This window comes from Lynx canadensis, chromosome B2 (genome assembly GCF_007474595.2).
Source record: "Lynx canadensis isolate LIC74 chromosome B2, mLynCan4.pri.v2, whole genome shotgun sequence".
In the NCBI taxonomy this organism is placed as follows: Eukaryota; Metazoa; Chordata; class Mammalia; order Carnivora; family Felidae; genus Lynx; species Lynx canadensis.
In genome coordinates this window covers 49,703,663-49,721,389 of record NC_044307.1, presented here as the reverse complement: position 1 = coordinate 49,721,389, position 17,727 = coordinate 49,703,663, and the positions used below count along the sequence as shown (strand labels likewise).

At 38.8% G+C, this 17,727-nt stretch overlaps 1 protein-coding gene across 1 annotated transcript in view; it reads left to right on the top strand.

Moving 5' to 3' along the window:
* Positions 1-17,727, top strand: part of PKHD1 (PKHD1 ciliary IPT domain containing fibrocystin/polyductin) — a 486,267-nt gene that overhangs the window by 339,009 nt on the left and 129,531 nt on the right. Inside the window, 5 exon segments of the mRNA XM_030315703.1 lie at positions 926-1,080; positions 2,458-2,610; positions 6,983-7,861; positions 8,997-9,165; positions 10,735-10,892. Coding sequence (XP_030171563.1) covers positions 926-1,080; positions 2,458-2,610; positions 6,983-7,861; positions 8,997-9,165; positions 10,735-10,892 — 1,514 coding nt within the window.

Genomic DNA, 17,727 nt, shown 5'->3' with positions numbered 1-17,727 from the left:
ATTGTTCAATCAATAGATGTTTCATGGACCCGTTGCCTGGATGTACATTGAAAGGTGGAGGAGAATCTATTGTCAATGCTGGATAAAATGTGGAGTTTTTATGTGGATAAAAAGAGTCAGGTTATTAAAATAAACTTATCCCATTGAAGATGGCAATGACTGTGAAGCTGACATATTCACTAGGAAAAGCTAGGAGGCAGTGAAAGACTGAACAAAAGTTTTACCTGATGGGAGTTAAAAAACAAACAAACAAAAATGATCAAACTATTACTGTTTATATTGTGGAGACAGCACAGCGCTTAGAACACAGCACACTCAATAAATGTATACCATTAGTCCCTACACTAGCACTGGGATGTCAGAGGGAAGCTTTCGATATTGTCATTTTTCACATGAAGATATGAAACTCAGGAAAGTTACGTGACTTCTTAAGGTCATGTAGCTAATATGTGACACCTTTAGGATAGACATTATATCTGTCTGACCATGAAGGTATGAGACTTAACGCATGATAATAAGTTGTCCAAAAATGGCATAATAGTTCTTCAGAAAATTTGAGAAAAGGTTTTTTCAGAAATATCTTTATTATTCAAACTGTTTCCCAATCAGGGAAGAAGATATCCATTCTAAGAAACCATGTGTAGTTGGCATATATTAAACTGGAAATTTTACTCTTATTCATTTGTCATGTACTTCATGGCTGGAGAATATCTTTGCTATCCTTGTACACATAAGCCAGACCAGTGATTTCATGAGCATTAAATTTTTCACAAAAGCCCTTTTTCTCTGTCTTGGCTTATTATTTCTAACTCAATCTCCTTGGTGGGAATTGGTGGTTGTGGTGGATTTCCTTTTCTCTTTGGAACTAGTAGGTGATCCGTGTTGCACTCTCAGTATATTTGATACCATTTTTATGCTATTACAGAATTATAGTTGAGGACACAGTGGATTGGCAACCCCATGACAAAATCATCCTTAGCTCCTCTTCTTATGAGCCTCACGAAGCAGAAGTCCTCACTGTGAAAGAAGTCAAGGCTCACCATATTAGGATCTATGAACGGCTCAAACACCGACACATTGGTAAGGCTTTGGTTTGTTGGTTAAGGGAAGTGGATGGACCAGGAAGAATGTGTACAGCAACCTGACTGGGGATCCTGTGTCCAATGGCCATTCAGAAGGATGGATAATACCTTGCTGCTTCCTAGACCTGTCCTAGAAAGTTTTACCTCTATTCCTTCATTAATTTTATTGCCTAACTTTCAAAGAACACTTAGATGTGAAGGATTTTGTTTTGTTTTGTTTTTTATTTTTAATGGCAAATCTAGAAGTAAGCAGAAAAATTAAGCATCTTGTTCAAGGTCACTGGGTAATTTCATGGCTTAGCCAGAATAAACCTCATGGGAGCTGAATTTCCAGTTCACTTCTTGGCACACTGACTCACACAACAACTTAGAATACAGTAGTTATTGTAAATAATGACTTCTTTTTTCATGCTCAGGATGTGTCCTTCCAGATACTTTATGTACTGACTACTACTAGTATTAACAAAAAGAAAGATAAACAGCCAAACACTTTTATTTCCTCAAAAAAAGTGTGAAGAGTTTTATACACTATGTACAGTTAAAATATTTGCACATAAATGATAAATAGCCATGAGTTGCCTGGTTCAGTCTAATAAATACATTTAATTTAAGAACTCTAATAAATAATAAAACATGGAAACAGAATGGTTAGGGAATATCTTTTTGTCTCTGATATGAGAGAGAGAAATGCATGCATTCAACAAGATTATGTCTAAATCTATTTCTAAATCATAGTTCTGAAGATGATTTTTTTAAGTGGAAGAGAGGGGAGAAATATTCAGTATTCTTTGCCAGTGGGATGCAAGGTGCCTTATAAATGGAGGGCAGTGGAACAAACCATAAAGGGGCTCCATTCCTGTTCCTGAGGAGGCTCCTTCAGGTAGTGCTGAACTTAAGACCCATCACAACAGGATGCTGCCCTTGCTCTTTGTCCCTTTACTCCTATATATTGCTGCTTTAGCTCTGTCACTGCCTCAGTCGGTCTGGAATTCTTCACTGTCATGAAAGAGGTCCACAGACAATGTATAACCGCACACTCAAGTCACACGCCTATGAATTTAAGGAAGGAGGTTAGGGACCCCACTAATTGGACAGGTGTGCCCTGACTTCCTTGTCCCAGTACCCACAGTTATTAAGGAGAAATGAATTCTTGCTCTGACACTCTCACTCTGATCCCAAAGAGAGACATGTGAACGAGCTTTTCATTTCTCAGCTGACATTTGTGGAGAATGCCCGAGGAAAAGCATCCTTAATGTTGGTAGGACTTCCGAGGGGAAAGGAGTGTTTTCATTTGTCAGGTTCTCTGGGTCCCCAGCTGGCAATTTCTGAAATAGGTTTTTAAAGTTTTTTTCTTGCCCAATTCCTATTGCCACAGGAAGTGTCCATGTCATGGAGGATGGCCGATACATTCGTTTGGCTGCAGAGGTTGGACTTTTGACCCGAAATATACAAATCCAGCCTGATTCATCATGCAGGGCGAGACTACTTGTGGGGTCCTTTAGAATGTCCAACAGTGAAGAATTTTCAGGTAAACGGAATTTTAAGTTATTAGGCATTACCAATTAGAGCCTATTCATCTGGGACACTCAGAAATTCCAGCTGTGAGAATTTTCCTTTATAAAACAAAACGTTAAAATTAGATGGCTCCTTTGTGCTCTGAGGAACTATGAATTTTCAGTTCTAATCTGTGCTTAATTATCAGTGTGACGTTAAAATAATATACTAGCGATCGGCACATATGCACATTTTTACCTCAAAGAAAACATCTTCAGCAGATGTGAAATTTCCTCTGCTTTGAAATTATAGATGATTTAATGACCACTTGAATTTTATCTCTTTCCTGAATTTCTATTACTCTTTCCCAGTAGCATGCTGTATCTGATGGCAGGCCTCAGTTCATGCTATAAATTAATAGCGTAAATTTAAATAAAAATGATTTCCATATTCTAGACTGCTTTAAGGATCAGTTCCATCTTTCTCATTTCTTTGCAGCTTGAACTCTATTTGAATGCTGCACAATTATTTCATTAGGACCTTTTTCTTAAACTTGTGTTCCTTAGGTTTTATTCCATAATTGTTTCTTGGTCAAATACATTTGGGAAAGGCTGTCACTGTACCTCCATCTTAGAAAGTCACTGAATATGTGAATATAAAAAAAGACTGAAAAGGCCTGGAATAAAGGATCTAACTACTTACCAAACATATTGAGTATGAAAGAAACACCATTTGTTGGCACATCTGTTCCTCCAGTAAGGTAAAGGGCAGTGTTTGTACCTTAAATCAAAAGTTCAGGATTCCTGGCCTATGGAACAAACTCTCTCTCCATAGGATCTGTTTCCACGAGTTCTAACAGAAATGACTTCTCTCCTCGCCTCCCCTCAAAAGACATTTGGCAATATATGGAGACATTTTGCTTGTCACAACTTGGGGGAGTTTCTGGTACCTAGTAGGTAGATGTTAAACATCCCACAATGCATTCTACAACCCGACAAATGCAAGCACAGTCTTCCACCAGAAAGGATTCTCTGGTTCAAAACATCAATAGTGTTGAGATTGAGAAACCATGCTTTAGAAGACTGAAACACAGGCTGAATCCTGGTCTTCTAGAAATGAGACAGGGCCTCCTTTCACTGAAACTGCAGGCCAAGCTGGAACATGGTCACGGGAACAAGTTAGAAGACCAATTCTGACAGTTTAGCACCAAGCCAGTGCTTGAATGAGCAGCAAGACTGATGTGGTTCTGAACCTCTGGCATCGCTGATCCAGGGTTTCTTAAATCATCCCCAGGGGAAGAGGTGTTATAGACTAGGATTAAGGGTGGTTTCCATGCCTATTTTATCTTATTTAATCTTTACAAAATTTTTTTAGTGCTTATTTATTTTTGAGAGAGAGAGAGTCAGAGAGTGAGCATGGAAGGAGCAGAGGGAGAGGGAGACACAGAATCTGAAGCAGGCTCCAGGCTCTGAGCTGTCAGCACAGAGCCCGATGCAAGGCTCAAACTCAGGAGCTGTGTGATTATGACATGAGCTGAAGTCAGACACTTAACCAAGTGAGCCACCCAGGTGCCCCTCATCTAATTTTAATATCTTTGTGAGTGAAACATTTTTATAGATGAGGAAACAGTCACTGATAAAATTTCCTGCTTATTTGTAAAACTCAGAAGCTTGCAAACAACTTGAGGATAAGGTTGGGTCTTTCATTGCTGCTTCATAAGTATAGTAACTGTTATGTATTAAGTGTTGCATAAATGGGAATGAGGAAAGTGAAGAGTAAAAAAAAGTCATCCAGCTAGAAAGTGGCAGAGGTAACATCCAAATTGAAGCCTGAATTTCGAAGCCCTTGTTAAATAAATTTTAATTTTGTAATCATTTTTGATTTATAGAAAAGTTGCATCTGTGGTAACGAGAGTTCCTGGGTTCCTTTTGCACAGTCTCCCCTATTGTTAATATCTGCCATATCTCTGGTACGTTTGTCAAAATCAAAAAGTGAACACTGGTGTGTTACTATCAACCGAATTCAAGACGTTACTCAGATTCCACCAGTTTTTCCACTAATGTTCCTTTTCTGTTCTAGAATACAATCCAATTTCCCACACTAAATTAAGAAGCCTTGTATTTTTCTTTAATGTAACTCAGGACCTGGATGAGGTGGAATTTGCAGGTTATCGGTCAAGGATGCCAGCTATGGGTATTGAACAATCGTAGGGTAGAAAATGAGGCCAAGAGTTGAATGAGGGAGCTTGAGTCAGAGCTCAAGCAGGGGAGGGGCAGAAACAGAGGAGACAAGGAGACATAGAATCAGAAGCAGGCTCTGAGCTGTTATCACAGAGCCTGACGTGGGGCTCAAACTCACAAACTCGTGCGAGCATGACCTGAGCCACAGTTGGACACTTAACCAACTGAACCACCTAGGTACCCCATCATTCTTTTTATGACCAATAACATCCAGCAATTTGTACTTAGAATTGTTATTTCCAAAAGGAAATATAGGAAAAAAACATTACTGAATTCTCCACTCAAATGCTCAAGACATTTTAAGTATTTACTGTTGATTAGCTTTCAGCCATTGGTTAAAATGCATATAAGTAAAAAGATTTTGTGCAATTTAAAACTGTGAATTATAACCACGCAAGTATAAGATGTTAAAAAAACACTAATTAAAATAATACTGATATATTGCCTTGACTGAAATTCTAGAACCACCTTCCATTCTACAAAATAAGCTATTTATGTGTGGAATCTAGCATTTGGTGTCCTTTGGGCCACAGTCATATGGAGACAGGTTCAACAGCCCTTTCAGCTCTGTGCTACTGGTGAGGGACACTATATAAAAAATGTTACCACCAGACAAATAGTTTCTGGATGTTTTATCATTCTTTGATAATGTCTATTCCATCCACCAGTGCCTCCTTAATCATTGTCATTTGAGTAATTTAGATATGTTGGAATGCTGGTGTCTGGCTACCAAGAAAGACATACATGGTCTTTCACTTCATCTTTCCTTCAGATGATGGTGTGGTCCTTCAAGGCAGCCGATTTGCAAGGGTGTTAGTTTCTCCTCTGTGAAAAGGGAGGGCGGAAGGTAGAGGGTTTAGTCTGGACTACCTTTGAGCTTTAAATATTATTACTAAAACACTATAGTTTTCTCACTTTTAAATAAAAGATATAACTTTATAGGTCACCTTTGGCAGTACCTTTAAAAAAAAAAAGAAACCAAGTAATGGATAAAGTTGTGACCTAGGTAGCTAAGGGCGCATGACTAATTACTGGCACATTAGCTACAACCCAGTTGTGTAAATCCCATTGAATAGCTATTCCTTTTATTCTACCATGTCTCCCACTTCCCCTAGTGTGCCTGCGTGCTGGTTAATAGTATATCCCCTGAATGCATTTGCCTACGTCCAAGTCTAGCATGTTACTTATTAAACCTTCTCTGCCTCAGTTTCCTTATCTGTGAAATGGGGATAATAATTGCACCTACCTCATAGAATTTGTGAAGGTAAAAGTTTATACACACACACACACACATACACACACACGTATGCACACACATATGTACACAAACACACACACAATGTTGATAAATGACTTAAAACTGTCCCTGATACCAAAGAGGGCTATATGAGAGTCACCTGTTATAGTTGTTAACTCACCTCATTTTTTTCTATAATCATGTTCTTAATCTATTTTACCAAAAGTATATACATTGACATATAAATGCCCATTATATTTTTAAATCAACCTAGTGGGTGTAGTTCATAATGTGGTTTTATAATATCCACTTAAATTAGTACAAATAAATTTCCCAGTATGACCAAATAATTCACTATCCTCTCCTGACATAAACGATGCAGAGAATCTTATTATTGTCAAAATGAGACAGGGGCTGTTGTGTGGCTAGGATAAAAACAGAAAAGATTTTATGGGGTCTTTAAAATGATTTAAAAGTATTTTTTTAATATAATTGTCCATGATATTCCTTCACGCAATATCTTTGTGGGGATGGTGATAGCCTTTTCACACGGTCACCGAGAGGAAACCTGGGATCCACACTCTCTTCATTGTAATTCAGGTCTTTGACCAGCCCGGAGGCAAATACCCAGAATTGCCTGGCTGGCTGGGTTCATCTCCAAAGCCTCTCTCTCTTCCCTATCTGTCCTTCCTGTCCTTCCATTCTATTGCCACACTCTTCAGATGGCACATAAAACCTTTCATGCATTACTGTGATATTTCTAATGATTCATATTTTGTTAGTGAGACTCATGATAGGAAATATAGTTCTGGTGTTGAGAACAAACTATTACATTAACAAATTTGCATCTCCTGATGCCCATAAATGGGCCAATCTTTTGCCTTCTGTAGGAAGGAGAAAGTACCTGATAATATTCATTTTGTTTTCAGGTGTTCTTCAACTTTCAAATGTGGAAATTCAGAACTTTGGGTCACCATTGTATTCATCCATTGAACTTACTAATGCATCAGAAGGATCCTGGATAATTTCTTCTACTCTGCACCAAAGCTGTGGTGGGGGCATTCGTGCTGCAGCCAGCCATGGGATCGTTCTAAATGACAATGTAGTGTTTGGCACAGTTGGCCATGGCATAGATTTGGAGGGTCAGAACTTCTCTCTCTCTAATAACCTATTGGTTCTGATGACACAGTCATCATGGTCCACTGTTTGGGTGGCAGGAATCAAAGTGAACCAGGCAAAGAACATCAACCTCTTTGGCAATGTCGTGGCAGGATCAGAAAGACTGGGCTTTCATATCCGAGGGTACGGGTGTTCCTCTCCTGAAGCTCGTTGGTCTGACAACGTGGCCCACTCAAGCCTCCATGGCCTTCATCTCTATAAGGAAAATGGACTAGACAACTGTACCGGTATTTCTGGCTTCTTAGCTTTTAAGAACTTTGACTACGGTGCCATGCTACATGTGGAAAACAGTGTGGAGATAGAGAACATCACTCTGGTAGATAATGCTATTGGTCTTTTGGCAACAGTATACATGTCTTATGCTCCTCAGAGGCACATTGAAAATTTACAGATTGTACTTAGGAATTCAGTCATTGTGGCCACTAGCTCTTCTTTTGATTGCATTCAGGACAGAGTCAAACCTCGCGCTGCCAATGTGACTTCAACAGATCGAGCTCCTTCCAATCCAAGAGGAGGTCGAGTTGGGATTTTATGGCCTGTATTCACCTCAGAACCAAATCAGTGGCCTCAGGAGCCCTGGCACAGAGTCAGGAATGACCATTCAATTTCAGGAATTATGAAAATTCAAGGTATGATGGTTGGTTTACAAGCAATGTAGTTTCATATATCTGTGCATAGACTCTTTGATAGCATTCTGAAATTATATCAACGAGGGTAAAATGTAGCCTAGGGCTTCTTGTCCAATTGATAATCTGCTTGCTATTGATAACCACAGTGGTGATAATGACAGTGAGTGGCTCCTTAAATCATCTCTGCTTGGGGCGCCTGGGTGGCTCAGTCTCTTAAGCGCCCAACCCTTGATTTTAGCTCACGTCATGATCTCATGGCCCTGAGTCAAGCTCTTCACTGACAACACAGAGCCTTCTTGGGATTCTCTCTCCTCCTCTCTCTGCCCCTCCCCCTTTTTCTTTCTCTCAAATAAAAAAAATTAAAAAGTCACTGCTTTATTCATGAAGAACTTTATTTAATTTGATTATTTAATTTGATTATATGACAATTCTCTTAGGTAGGTATTGCTTTTTCTATTATACAAAGGATGAAACAGATGCAGAAATTGTGCCTCACTGAGGTTTAGTAAAGTTGGTAGGCAGCCTGGATTAGAATCAGGCCACAACCCATGATGTTACTCTTCCATCAGGTCTCTTGTACTCATTCCTCATTGGATATTGATCAAAAGTTTGATGAAAAGTATTGCTCTTGAGACTTTAATGTGTTGGAATATACTGTTATCTTTTGCATACAGTGTCTACATCTTGAAGGACTACAGATATTTTATATTATTTTATGTATTTATTTTAATGTTTATTTATATCTGAGAGAGAGAGAGAGAGAGAGAGAGAGAGAGAGAGAGAGAGAGAGAGAGAGAGAAGGATAGGGGAATGCAGAGAGGGAGACACAGAATCTGAAGCAGTCTCCAGGCTCTGAGCTGTCAGCACAGAGCCCAACACCAGGCTTGAACTCAATTCACAAACCATGAGATCATGACCTGAGCCAAAATCAGACACTTAACCAACTGAGCCACCCAGGTGCCCCAGAACTACAGATATTTTAAGTCAGGATTTATGTTAACTCCTGGAACTACCCTGGATAGCTTAAACTTACTCCTAGATCTGCACTGGTATAAGAATATTTAGTTGTATAGTCCATATTGTGGTAGATAGTTTATATGATCCGATATTATGATACCTTAAAATTTTTTTTCAGATGTCACCTTTTCTAGTTTTGTGAAGAGTTGCTATAATGATGACCTAGATGTCTGCATCCTGCCCAATGTAGAGAACACTGGAATCGTGCATCCTATTACAGCAGAGAGGACCAGGATGCTAAATATCAAAGATAATAACAAGTTCTACTTTCCTCCTTTGCAGACCAGGTACCAGTTTTAGTATTTCCAATAAGCCATGTTTGTGAAATATTTGTCAATTCCTCAAATCCTTAACCATATTTAGAAAAAGAGAATAAAATCATCAATGTGAATAGAAATATGTTCTTCTGGAAAGATAAGGTGGATTGATTGAATGGCCCCAATTCTTTACCCCACCTACAGTCATGCCTTTTGTTAGATTTTTCAGTCTCTCTCACAACAGAGATAGAGGCTATTTCTCTCTTCAATTTGGGTTGAGCCTTGTGACAGTTTTTAGCTAAAAGAGGGAACAAAAGTGATAGAATGCAAAGTTTTATTGATATTGTTTCATTGTTTATCCTTATTAGAGATACGTCTTTGGGATGTTTTCAAAATTACTGGAAAAAAATTTACCCCAATTCTTGACTCTTCCATGGAGTATGGTGTCACTAGTTTTCTGAAGGAGGCTTGGAAACCCTTGAGCAGGGACTAGGAGGTAGAAGGAGACTGTGTCTGTTGCCAGGAATCCCTGAACTGTACGAAGTGGCTTAGATTTTGGCATGTAGACCTTCTGTAACTACTGTTCTTGAACATATGTTCTCTGAAAACTAGATGAGGAATTCTTTTTCTCATAAAAGAGAGTGGGAAAGTTAGGAGCAGGGAGAATGTGTTACTTTCTTTCCTCCACAATATTGGGCAAACTCCTTTAGCTGGAAGAAAAGAATCAAGAAAAATTGTCCTGATTAGAAAGTTAATGTGTTTGGCCCAACAGTAATCTCATTTTAATGCCCATCCCTGACCCATTTTTATGGTACCAAAACATTATGAGATTTTCAATTTGTGTTATTCTATCATTTTTTCTTTGCCCAATTTTCTTTATGTTCATTCATGCCTTACTTATGGGATGAAATAGTTATAAAGCTAAATGATATTAGCATCTGATTCTTTATATTATTAATACCTGACACATGGTTGGCATACAATAAATATTTAATGTTATTACCAATGGTACCTAAAATTATTAGACCAGGGGGAATCAAATAAATTCTCTATAATTCAATGCTATAATTGCCTATAACTTGTTTATATACCCTGCCTGACTCTAAATTCTGAAAGTATAGGAATATGTCTATCTTTATCACCACTGTATTCTCCAACATGTAAGTAGTAGGTATTCAATAGATATATGTTGAGTGAGAATATCTATTTTTACCTTGTTTGTATATAGCACAAATAGAATTGAAAGGTATAGTAATAATCTTAAAATACTGCAAGTCCCCAAAGTTTCTTAAAGAAATTATTATTTTATATTTAGTAGATATTAGAATTAAGAACACTTCATTGTATCTTGCTTCTTAAAAAATTAGCAATTGAAGCAAAATTATATATTCAGATATGTGGAATATTTGGTTACAAGAATGTCTTTCTTTTTGCCCATATAACGGGGAAATAAAATTCTCTATAGAGCTTTACTTTTTATCTATGTATAACACATTATTAATAATAAAATCCTCATTTATTTTTCATGGCGGCACTACAAATATGTTTTCTTTGTGTTGCTTATGGAATGAGAGAGTTGTTTTCTGTCTATCTTCACAGGAAAAGTTTAGGAATACTGGTCTGCCCTGAATCAGATTGTGAAGATCCAAGAAAATATCTCTTTAAGGATCTGGATGGGAGAGCCCTAGGTCTGCCACCACCAGTTTCTGTATTCCCTAAAACGGAGGCAGAATGGACTGGATCCTTCTTCAACACAGGTTGGTTATATCTGAACTTATGCCTCCAGTACAGGGAGCATGCATGTGGTTTGGCTGGCTTGTCTATCAGGAACAAAATATCCAGGAGAGGAACTGATTTTGAGTTGGAGTCTGCTATCACAAGAATGTTGAGTGGTTAAGCAATGTCATTACAGCATTGTTATTCCCTCCATGAGATCGCTTGTGTCTTTGTGTAAGGTACAGATTTCTAACATGCAGCTCTGTGCACAAGTGAGAACATCTCAGTAATGAGCTCACCGGGACCTGAAGCAGCACTCTTGCTGCTCAGTGTTTCACAGTCTGCAGGGAACCAGCTCCTCTGCCATCTGAGTCAATAATTCTCTTCCATCCAGACTTGAAGGTGCTCATTCAGGGTGGTGGCGTAGACGGTGTGCAGTTGTCCTTCCTTTTTTCCATCTGTTGGTTGTCCCCGGGGGGCCTGTAATCAAAATTCCTTCTGCTCTTATACAACCAGAGCCCATTTAGTGATCAGTTTTAATAGCTGGACCCCCCAGAGAGATCATTGTCCTACTTCCACAAACAATTGGACTCTGAGTTTCCATTTGAGTTCAGGTGGAATCTGTTGCACATAAATCGAAAGAATTATCCTGGCTTTCTTTCTGTTTCAGTGGTTGATTCTTTCCATACTTCTCCTCTAGTCTCCTTTCCCCTTTTTAAGTTCTAAATGAAGGAATGTTCCAGGATTATGTTCTCAGATCTGTTTTATTCTCTCCCTAATCTTGCTAAATCCAAGGTTGACATGCCATTCACTGCTGATGACTTCCAATTTATATCTCCAGCCCTGAACTTTGGTCTGGTGTATCCAACTGACTCCATTGGGATGTACAATCAGCATTTCAGACTCAACATGCCCCAAGTGGGTTTTTGATTTCTGTCCACATCCATAATCTGCTCCTTCCCTAGATGACCCTACCTTAGTGCTCAGTACCATCGTTCATGAGATTATTTAAGTAAAAAATCTAGGAGCATTTATTCTTTTTTTTTTTTTTTTTGATATAAACCCTCTCACTTCTAAACCATCATCCAACAAGGGAATAGAATAGCTTCCTAACAGTCTTTTTTCTTCTCTTCTTTTAGCCCATAAACTATTTTTCACAAGGTAGCAAGAGTGATATTTTCAACTTTCCAATTGCTTTCCATTCCCCTAAAATAAAATGCAAACTTCAAGCCTATAAGTCTTGTAGTATCTGCTCCCTGTGACACTCTTCTTTATTTATCGTGGTCTTATGCTTTCTTTACCATGCTAAGCTTATTCTTACCCCGGGGGTTGCCTTTGCATTGGCTGTTTCCTCTGCCTGAAATATCCTGTTCTCATTTCTTTGCAGAGCTGGCTCCTTTTGTTCAAATGATAGCTCCTCAGAGAAGCCACCCCTGACCACCCTAAAATAATTATTCTTCCATTACTCTAGCCCTACTGTGCCTGCTTCATTTTTTTTTGTGAGAGTTACATTAGTTGAAATAATAATATTTTTTTATGTAAGTATGTATGTATTTATTTATTTATCTATCTAGAGACATAGACAGCATGAATGGGGGAGGGGGAGAGAGAAAATCCCAAGCAGGCTCCACACTGTTATTATGGAAACCGATGTGGGGCTTGAACCCACCAAACTGTGATATCATGACCTGAGCTGAAACCAAGAGTTAGATGACTGAGTCACTCAGGCACCCCTACTTGAAATTATAAGTACACTTATTTACTGGCTGATTTACTGCTTGTCTTTTATTTTTATTTTATTTTATTTTTTAAAACTGCAGTTTTTTTTTACATTTATTTTTGAGAGAGAGAGCAAGTGCAAGAGGGTGCACAAGTGAGGGAGGGGCAGAGAGAGGGGGAGACACAGAATCTGAAGCAGGCTCTGAGCTGTCATCCCAGAGCCCAACACAGGGCTTGAACTCATGAACCATGAGATCATGACCTAAGCTGAAGTTGACACTTAACCAACTGAGCCACCCAGGTGCCCCTGTTTGCCTGTTGAAATGCAATCTTAATGATGGCAAGAAGTTTGTCCTGTTTGTTGTATATTTGGGGAATGCTCAACAAATATTAATTGATGGGTTGATCAAGTGAATTAATTATTGATAACCAAGGAGAATATTAATGCTGTTTGTCCCAAACCATTCAAGAGCAGACAGAAGAAACTGAGGCTTAAATGTAGGTCAGTGTCTTAAGGATTTATACATAACATGAAATCTGAAACCAAGACTTTCCTAGACCTCTTTTTTACCTGTTTCCTCCTTTCTTCTTTGAACTCCTACTTTTAGCATTTGACATTTAGAGAAGTTTCTACATAAGTCTTTTAATTACCATACTATTTCATGCTTCAACACTTTTTCTAATTTCTCTTAAATATTTTCATAGGTTGAAGGCTTATCTTGCACAGAATGACAAACTGTGGGGACTACAGTATAGGTTTTTAAAAAGTCAGTGCTGAGTGCATGGAACACACTAAGTAAATATTCATTTCGATATGTTAGTTATACCTGTTGGATATAACCAGCAAGCACATTTTTTCACAGAAGAATAAAATTCAGGGAAAGTATATATTGAGAAAATATGTGCAGAGTAGGAAAAGAAAAAAAAAAGATAGGCAGTTACTGTCCCATTTACCGCTATAACTATTCAACTAGCTTTTCATAAAAGTTATTCTATTGGTTTTAAGAATCATCCCTCTGGGGGCGCCTGGGTGGCTCAGTCTGTTAGGCTTCCGACTTCGGCTCAGGTCATGATCTCGCGGTCCGTGAGTTTGAGCCCCACATCAGGCTCTGGGCTGACAGCTCAGAGCCTGGAGCCTGTTTCGGATTCTGTGTCTCCCTCTCTCTCTGACCTTCCCCTGCTCATGCTCTGTCTCTCTCTGTCTCAAAAATAAATAAATGTTAAAAAAAATTAAAAAAAAAAAAGAATCATCCCTCTGTTATAGGTGTTTATACCATTGAGAAAACATCTTTATGCTTTAAAAAGAAATACAGACATAATTGTGAGGTTTTTCTATGCTTGTGGTTTTTGGTGAGGATCACATTTCTGTGGAATCCATAACAAGGGACAGGTGTCCCAGAGTATTTAATGAAAATTACATTTCAGAAATGAATGAGGACTGAAGAGTGTCTTAGTTTGTGCTGCTCCAAAGGCAGGCCTTGATACAAGGCTTAGAATCTAGTAGTTTATGTGGGAGTTGAGGTCAGGAAAGCAGAGAAGTGGGAAAGTGAGACAGGGAAAAATGTGAAGCCAGGAAGGGTATAATCAAACTGGTGACCACTGTGGATAGCTGGAGCTCGTCTGGGCGGGGGAGAACTCCTGCAGACTCTGGGCACATGATTGAAACGTATCCCTGCTAAGCTTCGAAGAAGCTAAGGTATTTATAATTCAAATCCCTGCTTGTCATTGGCTAAAGGATGCTTCTGGACATCAACTCACCAGCCTCTTGGCTTTCTCCGAACACAGGCCAGTTGTGCTCTTTCCTGTGGCTGAGAAAAAACCTTTCTCAGCATGAAGTGGTAGGTTTTTGCACTAACAGTCTTTGGTGTGTGAAGGCGAGTGCTAAAAACATGGGGGTTGGCTTTGGAAATGTCTGGTGCAAACAGGATCTCTAAAGTGTTGATCAAATACTCCATGTGGAAGTAATATGGTGGTTTGATGAACTCAGATGGTTGCTTACCATGTGGTATACATGTACTTTTTAGGCAACAAACATGCTCTTGTGGTTGATTGTATATTTCATTTTTCTTCACTCTCTGACCTGGTTGTGAAATATGATTCAATGGTAAAACTCCAGAAGGTATCACAGTATAACGTATTAGTTACTATTAGCATGTGGACAAGCATGAGTGTGTGTGTGTGTGTGTGTGTGTGTGTGTGTGTGTGTGTGGTTGAATTTATATAGAAAGGTACATATGACTGACTGCTTTAAACTCCTGATGTTTTAAAACTTTATAACATTTTAAATGAGGTTGCTGTAGGTACCAACCTCAAGGATTCCTGCAGTAGAACCTGCTGTTTACTGCTCTAGAAATACAAAGTGTGTCTTTTTGCAATGAAGGAGATAGTGCATTGTAAATGGTGCCTTCTGGGTGCTAACAGGATTGTAGTGTTTTCCTTTGGCTTCCAAAATATGAATATATCCTCCTTCCCTAATCCAAGTCCCTTTTTATTTTTTGAACCATTCCCTTCTGTGCTGCTTTCCAATTCCTGTACACAATCTGATAGATGAGAAAGGCACAAATTCAATCTTAAAAGAAGGAATGTCTATTTTGTATTTTTCCTCTCCAAGACAAGAATCTATAATCTGTAGAACAGGGAGAGGTGTGCAGCAGAGACGAAAATGGAGGCCACTACAAACCAAGTCTCATATTTATTCCAAATGGTATTGAGTGTGATGCACCCTTATGTTCTTTCTCAACTTTATTAATAAATAATTTGGAGTCCATTGCCTTAGAGGGTTATTTTTAATTTGAAAAATACAGATTTTATTTGCACATATAAGTTCACAGCAAAACTACCAAGCCAGACAGATATCCACAGGTCCCGGAATATTGTCATATAGTCTGGCATTAGAAGCAAAAATTATCCATGTGGATCAGCTATAAGGAATACTGTGCCAGTGGGTTTTGCTATCTGTGTAATGCAGGGTGTGTAGCCAGGGGAAAAGTGAGCTGTTAATTTTGATTTGTACTTATCTGTAAGTTTGCATTTGCAGCCAACTTTGAAGCATGCATGGCAATAGAGTGCAAGGCAGCTAATCCCAAGCAGGAGATGCTCTGAGAACCATTTGCATTTTATTGTGGAAAGGATTACTTTTGGTTATGGAGGCAGCTGATGATCTGACAATTCAGAATCACTGACAAAAACAAAGTCTTGAAATTGATATCCCATTTAGGTGGGACCAGACAGGTGCCAGAGCTTTCCACTCTGGCTTCTTAGTCATTTCCAGTATGCCCCAGACTCCAAATGGATGGCTTTACCTCCCAGGCCAGTTTGTATGTGTGGAGTACCCGTGTGGTTGAAAGAAGACTGGAAGAAATTAGAGCTTTACTCTCCATGGCATTTTACAATTTCTGGGCCTTGATTTGAAAGTAGAAGGGAGGTAAAATGGAAGGTAGCATTCCTTGAATAGCTTTTGCATGCTTGCTGGGTGCTGAAGTTGGCATTTTTATTCATTGTGCAAATGCATTGTGGCCACCTACAGTCTACCAAAGCTCTAAGGATGGGAGCTCTATTTGTGAACAATGTTCCTACTTGCATCAAGCTTATGTTTTGGTTGAGAGATATATATAAACAAGTAAGTGAAAATATTCCAATAGTGATGGGAGGTAGGAAGAAAACAGTATAGAGTTTTGGGTTAGAGAGGTAGATTGAGAGGTGTGGGTGTGTGTGTGTGTGCGCGCGCGCGCGTGCGCACGCATGTGTATAAGGGAGTTGCTATTTGAAACAGTTACATTTCTAGTGAGACCTGAGTGAAAAGCAAAGAGTCACTGCTCTGAGCAGAGGTAGGAGCCTCCTGGGGACAGAGACCAGCCACAACAGAGGCTCTGAGACAAAATGGCCTCAAAGTGTCTGAGAGGTGGTGGAAAAGGAAATCAGTGGTACTGGTGTGTAATTAATGGGAGAGGAAGGAGTTGGAGGTCGCCAGGAATCAGCTCCTTCATAGGCCAGGGTGATTTGATAAGATGGTGTTTGTTGGAGGGTTTTAAGAAAGGCGGTGACAAGATTTTATTCACTCTCTGATAGATCATGCAGCCATGGAATAAATGGAAAAGGGTGGGAGTCAGACTGGAAACAGGCAGTGTAGTTAGGAAGCTGAAGCTAGTGGGGGCTTAGGGATGCACTACCCCACAAGTGGTCTTCCGACCTGTGCTGGCCCACAGTCTTGTACCAGTCTGCAGTGAGATAATTTCGTACATGTATCACTTAGAAACACAGCAACTGGCAGAGTAGTTTTATATCTACTGACTCTAATAAATAAGGCGTGGGGCTTTTATATTGTATGTCTAATTTGTCAGATAATTTATGTTATATTTTTTAAAGTATTGTCTTCAATAGACTGGAAATTTTATAACAAACAAAACAAAAATCCTGTTCTCCTGCCAATTTTTTTTTCAGATGAGGTAAATTTGATGTGTTTAGGATAGTGGCTGCTGTAACTGACTTATCGGAATTATCTAGTACATTAGACATTCATTTGCGTGTTGGAAGGACTTTGAGTCAACAGATATGTGTGAGTCCCAGACCTTTGTGTTTAAACACACACACATACACACACACTCACATACTTTCTCTCACTTACACACACACACACACACACACCCCTCCCCAAGTGATTTTGCTGTGCTAAGGTTTGAGAATCACTACCTCTAGAGTAATATGCTTCCTTTGAAGTAAAGAGACAAGATGTTAAAAAGACAACATTTTTAACTTAAAAAGTGAACAGTTTCAATTTCTCACAGAAAATCAAGAATTTGTTCTCTGTGCCAAATACCAAAGGCACAAATATTCTTGCTTACATACACACTGGCTATATTTCTGAAGGGGAAAAGAATATGAACTACAAAGATATAGGAGTATTTACAATCTAAATTAAGTCTTTGAATAATAAGAACATATTAAACTTACTTCATTGTAGATTATTTTTCCTAGTATTGAAGTGAGTTGAATGACCTCAAAATGTCACTTTAATAATACAACACTGGATAAAAATGAGTTCAATGCTAAGTTTATTTTTTAAATTCTACATTGAATCATTATATTAAAAACCTAAACTCATGATAAGCTTTTCCCACACTTTCCTTGACATCATTCCCAGCAAAGTACTGTGATCCG